General features: G+C 47.4%; 1 protein-coding gene across 1 annotated transcript in view; it reads right to left on the minus strand.

The window, feature by feature from the left end:
* Oprd1 (opioid receptor delta 1) overlaps window positions 1-19,719 on the minus strand; it is a 39,902-nt gene extending 20,183 nt beyond the window's left edge. The window contains exon 1 of the mRNA XM_015484867.2: window positions 19,486-19,719. Coding sequence (XP_015340353.1) covers window positions 19,486-19,502 — 17 coding nt within the window. The 5' untranslated portion in view covers window positions 19,503-19,719. The remainder of the gene's footprint in view (window positions 1-19,485) is intronic.
* Between the last annotated feature and the right edge of the window lie 6 nt (window positions 19,720-19,725).

The raw sequence follows: 19,725 nt of genomic DNA on the forward strand, positions 1-19,725 counted from the left end.
ATTTGTATGTGATACTGAGACTTGAACCTGGTGCCTCACATGTGTACCACTAAGCCACAATCCCAGCCCTAAAAAAATTTTTTTAAGAAATATACTGAGACATAAATAAAGATTAAAATAAATAAATACACGCCCCCCCCCCACACACACACACTGTGACCAGGCTAGGGCTGGGGCTCAGTGGTAGAGCGCCTGCCTCACACGTATAAGGCACTGGGTTCAATCCTCAGCACCGCATAAAAGTAAATAAATATACTGTGTCCATCTACAATGAAAAAAATTTAAAAAGAAAGAAAGAAAGAAATATACTATGACCATCTTTGCATATCTATTGATACAAATTAATCTTGATGACTGGTTGTTATTCTGGCCCAGGGGTCAATAAACTTATTCTGCAAAGGGCCAAGAAACAATTAGAATTTGTAGACCACATAAGGTCTCTGTTACATATTCTTCTCCTTTAAAAAAAAAAAAAGAAGCCTGCAAAAGTGTTAAAAAAAAAATTAACTCAAGGACCGTAAAACAAACAAACAAACAAAAAAAAAAACTATGGTCTAGATCTAGTCTCCTAGATGGCTCCTGAGTAAAGTTCCCTCATAAATCCCCTTTTGGGACTTGGGATGTATGTCAGTGGTAGAGCACTCACCTAGCATGCAGGAGGCCTTGGGTTCCATCCCCAGCACTGCAAAATAAAGAAAGAAAGAAAAGAAAATCCCCTACTGAAGGATATGTAGGCTGTTTCCACTTTTTTGTTGCTATTATAAATAATGCTATGATAAACTTCTCTGGGTACATAGATGGTCTCCTTGGGAAAAAATTCCCAGAACCTCAGAACTGGAAGGAAGCTTCATGGTGAGGGCAGAAAAAGAAAATTGTAACTAATCGCAGGCGCAGTTAGTTACAATGAAGTCATACTAGATCAGGGTGGGATAATAAGACCAGTATCCTTATAAGAAGAGGAGAGAGTTGGGGGCAGTGGTGCACATCTGTAACCTGTAATCCCAGTGACTCAGAAGGCCCAGGCAGGAGGATTGCAAGTTCAAAGTCAGCCTTAGCAATTTAGTGAGACCCTGTCTCAAAACACAAAATAAAAAAAAGGCTGAGGATGTGGCTCAGTGGAAAAGCACGCTGGGTTCAATCCCCAGGACCAAAAAAAAAAAAAAAAAAAAAAAAAAAAGAAAGAAAGAAGAAGAAGAAAAGGAGAGGACAGCTGGACGTTGCACACCTATAATCCCCAGCAGTTCAGGAGGCTGAGGCAGGAGGATCATAAGTTCAAAGCCAGCCTCAGCAAAGATGAGGCGCTAAGCAACTCAGTGAGACCCTGTCTCTAAGCAAAATACAAAATAGGGCTGGGGATGTGGCTCAGTGGTGGAGTGCCTCTGAGTTCCATCCTCAGTACAAAAAAAAAAAAAAAAAATTAGTAGCAGCTACACACAATGGACACTGAGGATCACCAGCAACCAGAAACCAGGCAAGGAAGTCTTTCTCTAGGGAATGAGGCCCTGCTGACCCCTTGATTTCAGACTTCTAGCCTTCTAACAATTTCTGTTGTTTCAAGTCACCAAGTTTACAGCAATTTGTTACAGCAGCCCTAGGAGACTATTAGAGAGGGGTTGTCCATTTTACTGGTATGGCCTAAAATACAGAAGCAATGACTATTAAAATGGCCCGCCAGGCTGGGGAGGTAGCTCAGTAGAAGATCCTTGCCTAGCATGTGTGAGGCCCTGCATTCAATCCTCAGTGCAAAAAAAAAAAAGTTGTTTCCCTTCCTATCTTCCCAAAAAAAGGTCTCTCCTCATCAAAAATACAGCATGTTGCCTTGGTATTTATCCTAAAGAATTAAAGTCAGCATAGTGTAGCAATACTCACATGCCCATGTTTAGTCACAAGAGCCGAAGTATGAACTAGCCTCGGTATCTGTCAATAGATGAATGGAAACAGAAAATGCAGTATATATACACAAGTTCATCCAGCCATAATGAAGAATGAGCCAGGTGCGGTGGCACACACCTATAATCCCAGAGTTTCGAGAGGATTGCAAGTTCAAAGCCAGCCTCAGCAAAAGAGAGGCGCTAAGCAACTCAGTGAGATCCTGTCTCTAAATAAAATACAAAAAATAGGGCTGGGGATGTGGCTCAGTGGTTGAATGCCCCTGAGCTCAATCCCTGCTACCTAAAAAAAAAACCAGAATGAAATTATGTCATTTGCGGGAAAACAGATGGAACTTGAGAGCATTATGTTAAGTAAAATAAGCCAAACTCAGAAAGTCCAGGGTCACATGTTTTCTCTCATATTTGGAAGCTAAAAGAAAAGAAAGGTCACGGGGAGGCGGGGCGGGGGGTCGCATGAAAATCAAATCAAAGGAAGATCAGCAGAATAGAGGAAAGGGAGCAGGGGGGAGGAGGGGAGAAAAAGGGGAAAAACTGGGGAATTATATCAGTTAAATTACATTGTTACACTGTGTGCATGTATAACCATATAGCAACAAATCTCACCATTACGAACAATTATAAGATACCAATTAAAATATGGAAAAAAAGAATATGGTAGAGAGAGAAGATGGGAGGGGAGGGGAGGGGGGATAGTTGAGGATAGGAAAGGTAGCAGAATACAACAGTCACTAATATGGAATTATGTAAAAATGTGGATGTGTAACCGATGTGATTCTGCAATCTGTATTTGGGGTAAAAATGGAAGTTCATAACCCACTTGAATCTAATGTATGAAATATGATATGTCAAGAGCTTTGTAATGCTTTGAACAACCAATAAAAAAAAAGAAATAACAACAACAAAAAAAAGAATATGGTATATTGGCACTAAAAGTAAAAGTGGTGGGTGAAAATATCTCAAGTGTGTACTGTGTCACCTTCCCTGCTTGAATTCACTATTCCAATGAATCTGCACAAACACCACGGAGGTATTATCAGTCCCACCTTACAGGTGTGGAATGTTGAAGCTCAGAGAGGTGAAGTGATTTGCCAAAAGGCACACAGCTAGCCCAGGCTCTCGGTTGTGCCTCAGGTCTCTCAAACTCCAGAGCCCACATGCCTGACCACTACCCTCTCTTCTTCCTATATTAAAAAGAAAAAAAATTCAATCCTTTTGTTTTATAAAGACACACTTACAGCAGCGATAGGGAAGTCTCTGCCACTTCAGGGAACAAATAGCTTAAACAAAGCAACTGCCAGCAGTTGGGGTCCAGCTGGGGCTCCCTCTATTTGCAGACAAAGGGTGATTGCTCTCCTGATGGGCAAAACAAGCCCGGCTGGGCAGCCAGGGCTGCAAGCTGTGTCCCTGCCCACCATTTAACAGGGGTGGCAAGAGGCCAGAAATTAATTAGCTGTCTCAGTTTTGGCAAAGCCTCAGGAAGGAAAGTGGTTAATTATAACAAAGCTCAGTGAGCATGTCACAGTGGAAGATAAAGGGCTGGGACCTGGAGATAAAGAGTCCCTGAGTTGAGCATGAGTGGGGAGGCCAGGTGGGTCCCACTCAGCAATAAACAGCACAGATGTCTTTCTTCATTCAGTTCAAGAACCACGGCAGGCTCAAGCAGGTCTCCACCGCCCTGGCCCTGCTCTGGTTTATGGATGGCTGGACCACAAAGTGGGCAGCCAGACACACGGAGGCCCCCAGGGAGCAGGATCCACAAGTGTGACATATCACTGCCTGCGATTCTGGCAACAGGATGTGACCTTCCTATAAACACCTACTGGCATGCCACCTGAGTGTCACAGCCTCCACTGGGGCTCCAACTCTAAATAAAAGATAGTTTCCTGACTCCACACCCACTCATGGGGGCAGAGAGAGAGAGAGAGAGACAGATGAATAATCAAGTGTTTGAAATAGTGCATGGTCCCTGCTCGTTGGGGGACACCATGGAAACCCAGAGGAGGGTTGAGTTGGCTGCAGCCATCAGTGGCTTCCTGGAGGAAAGAATTACTAAGCTGAAAAACCAGGGGCACCTCTGAGATTCCTACACATATTTCCCTCTCGTCTCTAACTGGAAGATTTTTATTACATACCCCAGCAACTGCACAGAGGGTATCTCAATAACAAAGTGCCAATTTGATATTTAAGAAATACTGAGACTCTGCCAGTGGCCCAGGAGGCTGAAGCAGGAGGATCGCAAGTTCACAGTCAGCCTCAGCAACTTAGTAAGCCCCTATTGACTTAGCAAAAGCCTGTCTCTAAATAAAAATTTAAAAGGTGGTTGGGGGCTGGGGATGTAGCTCTGTGGTTAAGTACCCCTGGGTTTAATCCTTGGGGAAGGAAGGAAGGGAGGGAGGGAGGAAGGAAAGAAAAAAAATATTTGCAATTCGGGAGACTGAGGCAGGAAGATTGCAAGTTTGAGACCAACCTCAGCAACTTAGTGAGGCCCTAAGGATTTAGCCAGACCTGTCTCAAAATAAAATTTACATTTTTTCCATATATTTGTTGATTGATTGTATATCTTCTTCTGAGAAGTATCTGTTCAGTTCCTTGACCCATTTATTGATTGGGTTATTTGGTTTTATGGTGTTAAGGTTTTTGAGTGGTTTATATATCTTAGAGATTAGTGTTCTATCTGATGTGTTTGTGGTAAAGATTTGCTCCCATTCTGTAAGCTCTCTATTCACCTCACTGTTTCTTTTGCTGAGAAGCTTTTCAGTTTGACTCCATCCCATTTATTGATTCTTGGTTTTAATTCTTGCACTATAGGAGTCTTATTAAGGAAGTTGGGGCCTAATCCAATATGATGGGCCTACTTTTTCTTCCATTAGGTGCAAGGTCTCTGGTTTAATTCCTAGGTCCTTGATCCACTTTGAGTTGAGTTTTGTGCATGGTGAGAAAATGTTCAACGTCTCTAGCAATTAGAGAAATGCAAATCAAAACTACTCTAAGATTTCATCTCACTGCAGTCAGAATGGCAGCTATCAAGAATACAAACAACAGGGGCTGGGGTTGTGGCTTATCGGTAGAGTACTCGCCTAGCATGGGCGGGACCCAGGTTCCATCCTCAGCACCACATAAAAATAAAGGCATTGTGTTAAAAAAAAAAGAATACAAACAACAATAAGTGTTGGCGAGGATGTGGGGGAAAAACGCACATTCATACACTGCTGGTGGGACTGAAAATTGGTGCAGCCAATCTGGAAAGCAGTATGGAGATTCCTTGGAAAAGTTGGAATGGAACTACCATTTGACACGGCTATCCTACTCCTCGGTTTATACCCAAAGGACTTAAAAACATCATACTACAGGGACACAGCCATATCAATGTTTATAGCAGCGCAATTCACAATAGCTAAATTGTGGAATCAACCCAGATGCCCTTCAGTAGATGAATGGATAGGGAAACTTTGGTATACATACACGATGGAATATTACTCAGTATTAAAAAAGAATAACATCATGGCATTTGCAGGTAAATAGATGGAGTTGGAGAATATAATGCTAAGTGAAGTTAGCCAATCCCAAAAAACCAAAGGCCAAAGTTTCCTTTGATATGAAGATGCTGACTCATAATGGCAATGAGGTGTGTGGGCGGGAGCATGGGAGGAATGGAGGAACTTTAGATAGGACAAAGGGGAGAGAGGGGAAGGGAGGAGGCCACTAGGTAGAAATGACAGTGGAATGAGTTAAACATCATTACCCTAAGTTCAATGTATGAAGACATGAATAGTGTGAAACTACTTTGTGTACAACCAGTGACTTGAAAAATTGTGCTCTGTATGTGTAATATGAAATGAATTGCATTCTGCCATCATGTAACAAATTAGAATAAATAAATAATCTAATAAAGAAAAATAAGGGCTGGGATTGTGGCTCAGCGGTAGAACGCTCGCCTAGCACGGGTGGAACCAGGGTTCAATCCTCAGCACCACATAAAAATAAAGGCCTCGTGTTGTGTCCATCTACACCTAAAAAAATAAATAAAATAAATATTAAAAAACAAAACAAAACATATAATTAAAGAAAAAGAAAATAAAATTTACAAAGGGGCTGGGGACATGGCTCAGTGGTTAAGTAACCCTGGGTTCAATCCTCATTATCAAAAAAGAAATATTTAGTAGATGCCTCTCTTAGGGTCAGGACCTGAACCAGGAAACAAGATAGATAAATGAACACGGCTCCTGCCCTCAGGCAGCAACCGGTAAAGGGAAAAGCAACTCAGAAATAAGCCCCAGCACCACAATTATAGAACATTGCTTCATGACCATCTGTTTCTGTATGTGTCTCTGTTGTGGTTTGGATATGGACTAAGTGTGTCTCCCAAGGCTTCATGGGTTGAAAATTGATGCCCATTGTGAGGCATTAGGAGGATGGAAATAGGCCAAATATGGTGTTGGGGGGGCCCTCTGGGGGCTAATTAAGAAAAGGTAATCAAGGGAGCCCCCATGATTGAATCCTGGTGGTTTTATAAGAGGGAGAAAAAGCAGATAGCACTCGCCTGGGGTTGCAGTTTTTCAGGAGGCTAAGGCAAGAGGCTCAACTGAGTCCAGAAGTTTGAGGCCAGCCTGGGCAACAAAGCAGGACCCCCTCTCCCCCCACAAAAAAAAAAAAAAAGTAAAAGAAAAAAAAAGAAGAGGGAGGAGCTGGGGTTGTGGCTCAGCAGTAGCATGCTGGGCACATGCTGGGCGCTGGGTTCGATCCTCAGCACCACATAAAAATAAAATAAAGGTATTGTGTCCAACTACAACTAAACAAAATATTTTTAAAAAATAGAGGAGGGAGAAAGATAAGAACAGACACAAATACACACCCATGTTCCCTTTCTCTTGCCATGTGATCTGGTGATGCCCTGCACCACTCGAAGACTCCACCAGCAAAAAGGCCATCAACCAGATGTGGTCTCACAGTCTTGGACCATGAGCCAAAATGAACCTTTTTTCTTCATAACTTACCCAGTTTGTGGTATTGTGTTATTATTAACAGAAAATATACTTATATAGTTCCCCCTTTTCCTAAGTGACAAGCACTGGAGAGACACTTGATTCACATCCATGAATTTAACAACTGACCACAGAGAGCACAACCAAGGCATTTGTCAGAAGGCCAAGAAATGTTCCCAATGTCACACCACCCACAGGCTGTAGTACCAGGACCAAGCCCAAGTCTGTCTGACTCGTGTCAGGGTGGTGAGGTTCCAGTCCCCAGCTAGTCAATCAAACACTCCCCCAGCGTGGCTGTGATAGCTCTTAGTAGATGGGGCTCACACTGCCGACCAGTTGACTTTAAGTAAAGGAGATTCTCTTTGGCCGTCTGGGGTGGCCTTCTCCAATCAGCTGAAGGTGTTAAGAACAACACTGAGGTCTCCAGAGGGAGCAGACATCCCACCCAGGGACAGGTCCACAGCACTCTCTCTGGCCTGAGGCTGTCCAGCCCCACTGCCTGCCCTGCAGATACCAGCTTGCCTTTCAGACCCTACAACTGCAGAAGCTAACGCCTAGAAATATGTCCCATTTTGAGGCTGGGGTTGTGGCTCAGTAGTAGAGCACTTGCCTAGCATGTGTGAGGCCCTAGGTTCGATTCTCAGCATCACATATAAATAAAATAAAGGTCCATTTACAACTAAAATAAATATATACTTAAAAAAAAAAAAAGAAAAAGAAATATGTCCCAGTGGTCCTTTTACTCTGATAGGACCGTGACTGATATAGACCCAAAGCCCTTGCTCCAGGCTAAGGCTGGTGCCAGGGAGCCACACAGTCCCCTCATCCAGTAAAAAAGCAATGACAACCACCACCAGGCTGGGTTGATGGAGGGGTCAATGTGATGAGAGGCAAGGTGACAGGATGACAAGAGGGCTGGCTGCAGTCAAACATCTTTCCTCTGTGAGTCTCAGTTTTTTCACCTATAAATTGGGCACACTAAATTGTTAATACCTCATAGAAGTGTCCTGAAGATTTGAGATTTGCACTTAACACTTCCTGTACAGACAAATGCCTTTTATCCCCTCTCTAGTACAGGGGATTGAACCCAGGGGCACTTTACCACTGAGCTACAGCCCCAGTCCTTTTTATTATTTATTTATTTATTTTTAAATATTTATTTTTTAGTTGGACACAATACTTTTATTATTTATTTATTTTTATGTGATGTCGAGGATCGAACCCAGGGCCTCTCACCTGCTAGACAAGTACTCTACCATTGAGCCACAGACCCAGCCCTTTTTTTATTTTTCATTTTGAGACAGGGTCTTGCTAAGTTGCTGAGGCTGGCCTCGAACTCAGGATCCTCCTACCTCACCCTCCTGTGTTGGTGGGATTTCAGGCAAGTGCCACTGCACTTGGCTCATTTCCAAGTTTTTAATGACTTTGAGGGTTTCCTCTTTGCCAAGTTGATGATCCAATCCCACAATTCCATATAAAAAGAATGCCCATAAGTTTATTAGTCTTTGTGATCAATATGTGGATGTGACACAGTTTGTCCAACCCGTCCCCCACAAGGGACTCTTTTTGAGGACAAACGGCCAGGAAAGTCCTGGGCAGAGCACTTCATACACATACTCTTGTTCAAATTGTACCCTCCCTGCCCGGGAGGTGGGCCTCAGCATATTCCCATTTTGATCACAGAAGGAAATTGTGGCCCACAGATGTGAGGGGTTCATCCAGGTGTGCAGAGTGGACAGAATTAGATCAAAATCAGTTCCCCAAAGCTCAAGTAGACTCAGGCCTTTGGCCATGTTGTGTTGTAGTTCTTTTTTTCTTTTTTTTTTTTGGTACCAGGGATTGAACCCAGGGGCGTTTAACCACTGAGCCACATCCCCAGCCCTTTTTATGTTTTATTTAGAGACAGGGTCTCGCCAAGTTGCTTAGAGCCTTGCTAAGTTGCTGAGGCTGGCTTCGAACTTGCAATCCTCCTGTCTCAGCCTCCTGAGCTGCTGGGATTACAGGCGTGCACACCGTGCCCGGCTGTATGGTACTTCTTATGTCCCGTCTCTCTGCCTGGCACTCAACAGTGTCATTTTTGCTTTATTCATTAACAGTTTATTATTTTAACACATAAGTCTGCTCTGCTCCATAGCCTCTCCAGATCCCTGGCTGTCGAGAAGAGTTCTTTTCTTCACAGCAGGAATTGGGAGGTATGAATTCAGCCTTCTTTATGGACATTGCTTCATGGGCATTTTGCGTGCCTGGGCTCTGGGAATCAAGGGGCCTCAATTCAAAGTCTGACTCCACCACTTCCCATCTGTAGCTCTGGGCAAGTGAATTACCTCTGAGCCTCAGTTTCCTCATCTGTTAAACAAAGAAAAACCTCAAAGAGCTAAGAGAATTAGATGAGATCATACATGTGAGGTGCTGCCACCTGGTCAGTGCCAGGGAAAGCGCAGCCATTCTGTTTCTGGTGGTAACCTATGCCAAGTCGATATGCCAGTTTTGCTGGGGAGCACTCTCCTCCCTGGCATGACCAGGCCTGGGCAGGGGAAGGAAGTGTCTCAGAGCTACCTGCCCTGTTTAGCAGAATGGCTCCATTGCTCCCCAAGGGAGGAATGGAAAATCACCAGATGTGGGGCACTTCCCAGGACTCTGGGCACATGAGCTTTTATAATCAAGGGAAACAGATGACTTCCATCTGTCCTGCAGGGGCATCTGGTCTGACCAGGAAAAGCAGATTCTCCCATGGCTAATCCCTGACTCTGGTCCCCAAGTGCGGGCAACCAGCCCAAAGACATCATTAGCACCTACGGCTTCCTGCTGGGGCCAGGCCTGTGCCAACACCAGGCATCATCCCCCTTCACCTTGGGGTTTGCTGCTGCCTCTGCCTATAAACACTTCCTCTGAGCACTTTTCTCCTCCCACCCTCCCTTACACAACTGCACCCCCGCCACGGTCTCTCCTAGGCCCGCTTGAGTTTCCCTCACTGCTTGTGGCCCTGGCCTTATGTCTACTTGCTTATTATCTATCTTTTCCCACTAGAATGTCAGCTCCCCCAGGGCAGTGACAATCTCCATCGTGGCTGCGTCCCCAGCACCTGGAACTGTCCCTGGAACTTAGGAGGAGCTGTCAGGTAGACGTTGCCACAACCTTGAGATGAGGTGTTTTTCTGTCATCTCCATTTCACAGAGGAGAAAAGAGGCTTGCTCACTGAGCCCAAGAGACCTGGACTTGAAGCCCAGCATGTCTGCCTCTGAGGGAGGGGGCTGTCTCTCCAGCTGCTGGCCCCACTCCAGGAAACTTGGGGTTCTGCAGGTCTGACAGGTGTTGTCAGCGGCCCCCAGACCCAGCTGCCTCGTGCAAGAACCCACTTCTCATGCTCCCAAGCACTACCATGCCCGGCCACCCTGAGCTCAGATGATGCCCAGTGTGCCAAGTGATGCCAGGAGAGAGGGGGTGACATTAGAAAAAGTGAGTTCCAGTCCTCCTGTGGCCACTAACTCAAAAGACAAAACCATTTCAGGGCTTGGTTTCCTTACTTGTAAGTTAGAGGGGCTGGAATTGACATAAAGGGTGGCAGAGGACAGGGCAACAGTCTCGAGTGTGGGCTCTGGGCTCAGAACGACACTCTTCTGATTTCCATCTGACCCTGAGACTTTGGGCATGTTGCATCATTTCTCTGAGCCTCAGGTTTTCTCATCTATAAAGTGGGGATGACACTCCCCTTCTATGGGTTCTGTGAGGATCAAACAGGATAAGATATAATATAGATACATCTCTAAGCAGAGTGCTTGGCCCAAAATAAGTGCTCAATAAAGTGTTTTTAGATAAATTGTCTTCCACCATTCTAGGCCTTGGTGACAAGTTTACCTATGCGGGAAAAGGAGTTCCATGTGTGTGTGTGTGTGTGTGTTTAATAAGGCTTTTTTTTTTTTTTTTTTTAATCTCATGGGACTCTGAAGTTCAAGTTCTTTCCACTTTTCAAGAAACAGTAGGAAAAGCTGTACAGGACAAGATTCTTTCCACACACATCCTTCTTGGCCAGAGACAAAGCCGCTGATTTCTGCAGCTGCACTAGCAGCTATAAATCAGTAGCACACAACCCAGAAACCCCAGCCCACCCCACACCCCTAACTGGTAACAGGACCGCTACAGACTGCCTGATGGCAAATTGCTAATTTAAGCCCAGCTTTGTGTTCTACCCTGCGATTATCCCTCTTCCTGTGTGTGCCTGTTGTGATATTCTGGGTGGCCAATTTGATTTCCAGGTCCCAGGATTCTGTGGTTAATTAAATCATTCCTTACCCTTGCCCAGCCCCCTGCCTCTCAAGTCCAGACATCTGCTGGGGGTGGGGGCATCCTGAGGTCACAGAATCTGAAAATCATTTTTCTTTGAATCTCAGCTGTGGTGAGAAGGGCCTTAGGTTACGCTTGTCTTTTCTCCACTGAATCTCCAGAGCCAACTCTCCTTCTCATGGTTTTTCCAACATCTGCTTACATATCTTCAACAACGGGAAGCTCCCTACATTACACAGCAGCCCATACCTGGTTGGAAAGCTTTGCCTGTGGGATCATTTCTTCTGGAAATAATACAAGATATGCACAAAATGTGTTCGAAAATATTCACAACAGCACCAGATTGGCATAACATTGGAAATAACACGACCCACCCCACTGCCATAGAGCACATTCATACAACGTAACCATCAAAAATCAAAACATCATGTTGTTATTTGTTTGTTTTTCCAGTACTGGGAATTAAACCCAGGGCACTCGACCAATGAGCTTCATCCCCAGCTGTCTTTATTTTATTTTGAAGCAGGATATTGCTATTTGGCTCAGGCTGGCCTGTAACTTGTGATCCTCCCACCCCAGCCTCCCAAGTAGCTAGAATCACAAGTGTGCACCCTGCAGAAATCACATTTTCAAAGAATGAGAACATGCTCGTGATATAAGTGAAAAGACCTATACAAAGCACATATGCTGTGATCCCAATTTCACTATGTGATTCTGATTTCATTAAAATTGGGGCGGGGGCAGAAAAAGAGAGGAAATCAAAATGACCAAGCCTTTCTCTATGGCAGGGTGATGGGTAACATTTGTCTCAACTTAGACTTCTCCATGTTTTCTGAAATAACTACCTTGTTATCTTTATTCTAAAAGAAAATTTCTAATGTGGAGCTGACAAAGTTTCCCTGTAGCATCCATCCAATAATTCTAGTTCTCCACCAAATGAATGAGAAGCAAGCCTCACTCCTCTCCTAGAAAGGCAGAATTTCAGAAAACATGGATGGAATACTAAATGCCTGGCTCTGTGCTGAAGCCCTCCACGCCCCACATACAGGCCTCAGAGGTCAGCAGACAACTCTGACCCGTTCCCCACCCTTGTTTCCTGCTTCTCTGACCAGACATCCCCAGCTCTGACCTCCATTCCCCAGGGGTCTCGTGGCTGGCAGAGGCAGAGTGGATGATGAGTGGTTTGGGAGTCAGAACAGCCTGGGCTCAAGTCTTGACTCTGCCCTTCTTGCTGAGAGGAGCACTTGCTCCCTCGGAGCCCCGTGTCCTCATCTGTGAACGGGAACAGAAGGCTCCCGCTGAAGATCTGTGGTGCAGCTTGGAGAAGCCTCTGGCATGCTGCAGAGGCTCAGGAAGAGGCCACTCAGTGACTCCTCCTGGTGAGTCTATGAGTCACACACACTCCCCAGGGAATGAACCCGAGACCCAGGAAGTGGCAGGCTTCAGGCAAGGCCAAGAGATGCAGAGGGAACAGGACCAGGGCTGCTGCTTGCTCTCCCTGCTCAGCCTCACCTGAGGTCACTGGGGCCCAGCCTCCGCCTTCCTGCTAGGAAGCAGCACTGCATTCCGGAAAGAGGATGCTGAGCCAGAGTCTCCATGACCTGTCCAAGGTCATGAGCTCTCTCCACGGCCCTGCACCAGCCTCTTTGGTTCCCCCACATGGAGTCTCTCCCCATCCAGTCCACCCCCACAGCAAATTCATCCTCTTGAACATCATTCTGCACAGATTGTTCCCGAATTCTCATCTGCTGGCCTGTGACCCAAAGTGCTCTCATTTCCCAGCATGACTGACCTTACCGAGGGACCAAAGGGCCTGCCCAGTCTCAGCACCCACATCCGGGCTGGCAGCTGGAGCCTCAGCACAGCCACACCAGGCCTGTCTCCAGTCCTTCTCTGTCCCCTACCCCAAGATGACCCCTTCCGATTACCTGGAGCTGGCTCATGAAGTTCCTCCAACATTTGTACCTCCTCAGGAATTTCAGAAGGCAGGAATTAAGGTGGCGGGCTCATCACTGGCACCCAGATCCCACTCGGCACAGCAGTTGCTTTTGACAACCACAGTGAGGAGGACATCTGCTCATGAGGCCTTTCCTGTTTTTGTCCCTGAAGCCTCTCCATCCGCACAGCCACCCTGTCCAATGCTGTCCACTTGGCCACAGTGAACCTCCCTGCCCTTTCTGTCACTCATCATCCACTGGTCCTTTCATTGTCCAAGCTGTTTCTTCTTTCTAGAATGTTCAGCCTCTACCTTTCCATATAACCAACTTCAGCTCCCCTTCTATGACTGGGTCCCAGGCATTGCCACCACTGTCTAGTTCAGGTGCCTGCACTGGACCCCACAGCCCTGCACCTGTCCCTGAAGCTGTACCTAACCAGGGGCTCTCAGGCAGGGCTGTGTTAGGAGCCTGCACAGGGGTCAATATCAGCAAATGTTTGTTGTGCAGCCCATGTAAGACAAAGGACAGGGCACAAGGTAGGAAATGAAGATAATCAGACCTCAACAGCCACCCACTCTGCCCACCTGCGGCAGCTGCATGTGTACTGGTTAATTGGGACTGACACATATAGAAGTGTGGAGAGCAGAGACAGAGAATAGGAGAACAGTGACTGAGATTGGGGGTCTCTGATGACCTCATGGCTGTGGCATGCTTAGTGCCTGGGAATGTTCTGTGCAAAGGCATTGAATGCCTAGCTCCTTTGGTAATGCTCTGCATGAGGAGGCTCTGTGCAAGACTCCTGTTAGCTTCAACCTTGAACTCAAGTGCATAGCTCCCAGGGATAGAGGAATTCTCCTGCTAGACAACCACAATGCTTCACCAGCTCTGCAGTTCCTGTGCCTGCTTAACAGAAACTTTAAGCAAAATGGGCCTCCCCGAGAGCTACACAAAGCTCCCAACAGTGCACATTGCAACTGTGGATTGCAAATGTGGAAAAGCTGCATTGGTGTTTCTAGTTCTGTAATTTTCCTGAATACAAAGAATAATGCTCGTATAGTCATTAACCTGATAATGAGACATATATAAAGAAAGATTGCTGGCGTCACTGTTTAGATCTGCTTCTCCATCAGAGAGCAGCCCTCCAACGGACTCCAGCTTTATCTTCAAAATCATCTGCGTGCATGAGGCTTTTTCTTATCCCCCTTCACCCCTCCCTGGAACCACAAGTTTGGCCACACTGGATGTGGCATTAAGGGCCTACTGTGTGCCAGGTGCTGCTTTGAGACCTTTATATGCATAACCCCACTTAATCTCCCCAATCACCAATCATGACCTCCCAATTTTTCAAATGAGCAAATGAGGCTTAGGGAAGTTAATTTTGTTTGTCCAAAGCCACACCAACAGGACGTGGGAGAGCTGGGATTGAGACCCACCCAGTACTAGCTCACCCCTGACTGTGACCTTCATCATGACACTGTTTTCTCACCAGAATCTCTCCTGGCCTGGAGACCCTTGGCCCCTGTTTTATTCAGCTTTTTTGCTGCTGTAACTAAAAGATCTGACCAGAACAATTATAGAGGAGGAAAGTTTATCTGCGGGCTCACAATTTCAGAGGTCTTAGTCCACAGAAGACTGGCTCCATTCCTCAGGGATCAAGATGAGACTGAACATCATGGCGGCAAAGTCCCTCTGGAAGCAGCTCACACAGTGATCAGGAAGCAGAGAGAGAGCCCACTGGCCAGATACAAACATATACCCAAAGCCACACCCCAATTTCCACCTCCTCCAGACACACCCCACCGCTTCGGTTTCCACCCAGTTAATCCCTATCAGGGGAGTCATTCACTGACTGGGTTAAGACTCTTACAACCCAATCCTGTCTCCTCTGAACTTTCTTGCACTGTCTCACATGTGAGCTTTTGGGGAACACCTCACATCCAAGCCATAACAGCCCCTTCCCTAACCTGAGAAAGAGGGGAGAGAGAAATAGACAAACAGCACAGGCTGGGCCTCCAAAATGAGACAGGGACTTAGTGTTCCCAATTCTGCAGTTAATACTTGAGACCCTTTCCCAGCAGCTCCTTACACTTCAAAAGACAGAAGGGACAACCAGAACCCCTTATTCACTGTGACCCTGCCACAGCCCAGGCCATCTGGCCAGGCCCATCCTCCCTGCTGTGTGTGGCAGTCACCTGGGATGGCAGGGAAAACAAGTTGCTTCACCAACATCACTTATCCAATCTTTAGGACCCAAGCACCTAAGAGGTGGTGCATCTGACAGATGAAGACACTGAGGTTCAGGGAGTCCAGCCAGCTTGCCAAAGACCTCAATTGGCATTTGATACAAGGAGAAAAGCCAGAAGAGACCCAGGATGAGGAGAGATCAAGGGGCAGAGAAGTATTCAACGTGAAACAGTCACACAGAGGAAAACTGGGGCTGGAAAGGGACAGAGGACACTGGGAGAGGGTAGAGACGGTAGGTGCAAACCTGCCCAACCCAGGATCGGGAGAGGTAGAGGCAGCGAGGCAGGAAGCCTTTAGAACAGACCAGGTGGGAAAAGACTGACTCCATTCTTCTGCCTAGAGTCCAGGATGGGCGAACCAGAAAGTTTGGGGCAGGAAGTGGAGGGGACAGGGGGTCACCTGCCAAAGATAAGGGTCTTCTGAACCCTCTAATTCCACCATACCCAAAGGACCACTGATGGAAACTCTCTGAGATGTCAGCACGGCTGAGGGCACTGGCTCTGCCCAGAAGGAGCGGTTGTCCAGGTCTGCACTGAGGACCCGGGGCACCCCCACGCTGGAGTCCCCTGGTAGGCTGGACTCACTGCAGAGCAGGTGGTGATGCTCCACTCTGGGGACCAGCTGTCCTGAGAAATCCTGCTTGCACTTCATGGAAACCTTATTCCTGGGAACCACACAGGCTGTCTGCTAAGAGGGTGATTCTCATGCACCCAGAAGGATGAGTGGGCTCCTCGGGCGGGTCGTGGAGTGAGGAGGGGGTTAGTGCAGCCGTGCGGTGGGCTCTGGCATTCTGAGATTCCTGGTTCTTTTTCTCAGGCCCTCCTCCCTGTCATTCTTCCCATTTCCACCTCTGTCTCCACATCCTGCAGCTCTGAAGAGTGCACCTCTGATCTCTGACTAGGCGAGACCCTCTCTCACCCCACAAGCCCTTCGCACAGCTGCAAATTTGGGGTTTTTTCCTTTTTCCTCACGGTTGGATCTCAGCATCCAGCACAGCATCCTTGGAACTTCCTTGAACGAGTTAATTCTTTTCACTCCTTCACACAGAGCCCCTCCCTGTTCTCAAAGGGCTCAGGGTCTCAAAGGCTCAGATTTCATACTTCATCTCCTTTAAGCCTCATCCCAGCCCTTGGAGGGCTTGTTGCTATTCCCACTTTCTGGGTGGGGGGTGAGCTTCCATAGAGAAGTGGCTAGCCCACATACGCAGCAAGCAGTCAGCCGATTTGAATTCACGTGTCTGACTCCAGAACCCCAGCTCTGCCCACTGCACTACCCTGCTTTCCTGCCCCAGGGGTCCTCTGGATCTTCCCTTGAGATCCTTCCCCGGCCTTCAGCTGCCGAAGCTCAGGCCTGATTGGCACAATTCATTCAATCACTTCTTTATGTAACCAATCCATGGGCTTGTTTATTGGCTGTGCCAGGCCCGGCATGGGTGGCCAGGGAATCAAAGGTGGCTCAGAGCTCCAGGAGTCCTTCAGGGAACCAGGGGATTTTTTCCCTCCATCCTCAGCTGCCCTCTCTCCACTGCTCTTGGGAGTTTTCTGGAAGAAGTCGACCCTTAGATAACTGCCCTGTGCTGAGCCTGCCTCTTAGCCCCCATCATCCTCCCACCTCTAAGGACAGCAGACTGTAATGTATGGGCTCAATAACATATAGGGTCCCAGTTCTCAGGGTCTCCAGCATGTTCTGAGGATCCATGTTCTGAGGAGGGACAGGACTCTCCCACCCTTCTTCTATGCAATGCTTTGACTCTCCCCTACTCCAGGTAGTTCAGAAAAAGTTCTGAATCTGGAGTCATAACATTAGGGCTCTAGCTCTGAGTCTGGTGCCAGATGCAGTAACAAAGAACAAGTCACCTGGCTGCTCCATGAGCAGCAGATTCCTCATCTGATCTGTAAAATGAGGGCAAGGATGATGGTGATCCTAATGCCTACTGCTCACGGTTATAGGTGAGCATTAACTCATTCAGACCCAGAGACTGTTATAGACAGACGGCCAGGGAAATGTAGCAACATGGGGACCTATGGAGCCAGCTATTCCATTTGCATACATTTGACAATTGATTTCCAAAAGGCTGGCTGGAAATGCACCCAGCAGGCTGAGCCCAGAGCCTCCCCAGAGCAGTCCCTGAGAAGCAGGAGGCCCTCCCTTGCTCAATGGTCTTAGGAAAGCTGTGCTCATCAGCCCAGCAGCCAGAGGCCCTGGGGAAAAGGCTGGAGATGGGAACAATCTGACTCTCAGCTTTTCCCAGACTTGAGCTTCTGGAGCTCCCCTAGAGAGCATGTAGCTCTCCGAGTTGTATCCACTCTCAGGCCCACCTTAAGATGAGTGCCTCCCTCATGTTCCCTTCTTGAATCAACCCTGGATCCTGTAGGATCTGGAAAATTCCTCCTCCTCATTGTACAGACAGCTTCCATTTATTGGGTCCAGGCACCAAGCCAGCTGCATTAGATACACCCCTTCACTGACACCTCACAACCACCCTGCTGAAGGAGGTTCTATTATCTCCCCATCTATGGGTGAAACAGAGGCTCAAAGAAGTAAGAGATGTGCCCATGTCACAAAGCCAGTTTGTGGCAGAACAGGGATTAAACCCACATCAGCCCAACTCTAAGCCTACAGAGTGGGGAAATTCACTGACAAAAACACAAAGCAAAGATCAGCCCTCCCTGTGCTTGGGGAAATTTTCCCACTGTAGCTGGTGATGAGTCATTAAAGGCTCAGGAAACCCTTGTACCTTCCACTCTTCCTGAGGAGCAAAGAGGTCATCAATGCCAAAGACCCCTGAGACCCACATACTCCATTAGATGCTCCAACATGCTTCCCTGCAGAGCCCCCACACTCTGGAATTCATACTGTTCAACCAAGGAGATTGGGTCTCTGTTCTTCCATAGGGAAACTGAGGCAGATGGCGGCTGAGGCAGGAGCAATAAGGCATAGGTCTCAAGGCTGGGCTGGGACCATGGTTCACATCTCTAACCACTGAGCCCATGATCTGTCCTCTTCCCAACCTGGTGACACCATTGCCCAGAAAAGTTCAGGATTAGGTCCTGGATCAACCAGCATGGGAGACCCATTTCAAACAGCAGCAAATCCCAAGGCATCTTGTTTAAGGATGGGAGTCTCCTCTCAATCTTTTTTGCCCAGATATGAGCTGGCAGGGTGACATCAGGAGGGCCACTTCTGGGAAACACTAATGATGTTTTAGACTGACAAGGTCTCAGAACATTCTGCAAATATCAAGAAGAGAACCTCACTTTGAGGGGGTCAAAAGCACAAATTCCACTGCTGCCCAAACTAACCACTGCTGTCTTGGGGGAAAAAAAAAAAAAAGAGAGAAAATGAGAGGGACATTTATGAGGAGATCAGAGCCTTTTCTGAGTCATATCCAGAGTTCCTGACCAGATGGCCACTGGGGAAGGGAGAAGAGAGTCTATTAGACAGCCCACAGCCATTGACCACTGTATCCATGGCTCTCCATTGGCAAGCATATGTAGCTGCACAAAGATCGGTGCCCAAAACCACTTTGGATGACCCCCTCCCCTTGGGGTTTCAGAGGTTTGACAAGAAACATCACAGTCAACATCTCATTCTCAGAGAGAACTACAAATTGATGGTTTGGGACAAGCACACACCAACACGGGGACCCCAACATAGTTACCAAATCTGACTTGGTAAGTGCACCCCCCCAGCATGGTGAAAATATGACACTGTCCCCACCACCTACATAGTGTCCATACTCATCAGTCTACCTGGAAGGCCCAAAGCACTGTAGAGCATCTCCACCCACCCCTGAAGTTTCAGAGGACTAAACATATACTCTTACTGTCACAATCACCCACTCGCAAACTGACAGACACAAACTGTTGCCAAACTGTCCCACAACCCTGGTGCAGAAGCAAGGGGATGCAAACGAACGATTAAATGTTAGGCAAGCTCAAGAAGCAAGCGTGCGCGCACACACATACACACACACACACACACACACTCACACAAGACATTCATTTCTGTGTCCCACTCTCAAAAGAAGTACCCTCCCCTCTGGACCTCGTGCGAAGGTTGGAGGAGTCGAGGCCCAGGTCTCAAATCCGTGGTCACAATCCTCACCCCGGGGCCAAGTCCCGCGGCGCCAACCCGCAGTGGACTCACCGGACGATGCCAAACATGACAAGAACGTTGCCCAGCAGCCCCACTGCGCACACAGCCGAGTAGAGCGCGGTGATAGCGATAGCCAGGGCGAGGGATGAGGCGCTCCGAGCGCCCGGCTGCCCCGACGCATTGGCGCCCGCGCTGGGGAAGGCGCTGGGGAAGGCGTCCGAGGCGTTGGTGAGAATCAGGGGCTGTGAGCTGCGGCATCCGCAAAGAGAAGGGGACGCGTCCGCAAAGCGC

This window comes from Marmota marmota, unplaced genomic scaffold (genome assembly GCF_001458135.2).
Source record: "Marmota marmota marmota unplaced genomic scaffold, marMar, whole genome shotgun sequence".
Lineage (NCBI taxonomy): Eukaryota > Metazoa > Chordata > Mammalia > Rodentia > Sciuridae > Marmota > Marmota marmota.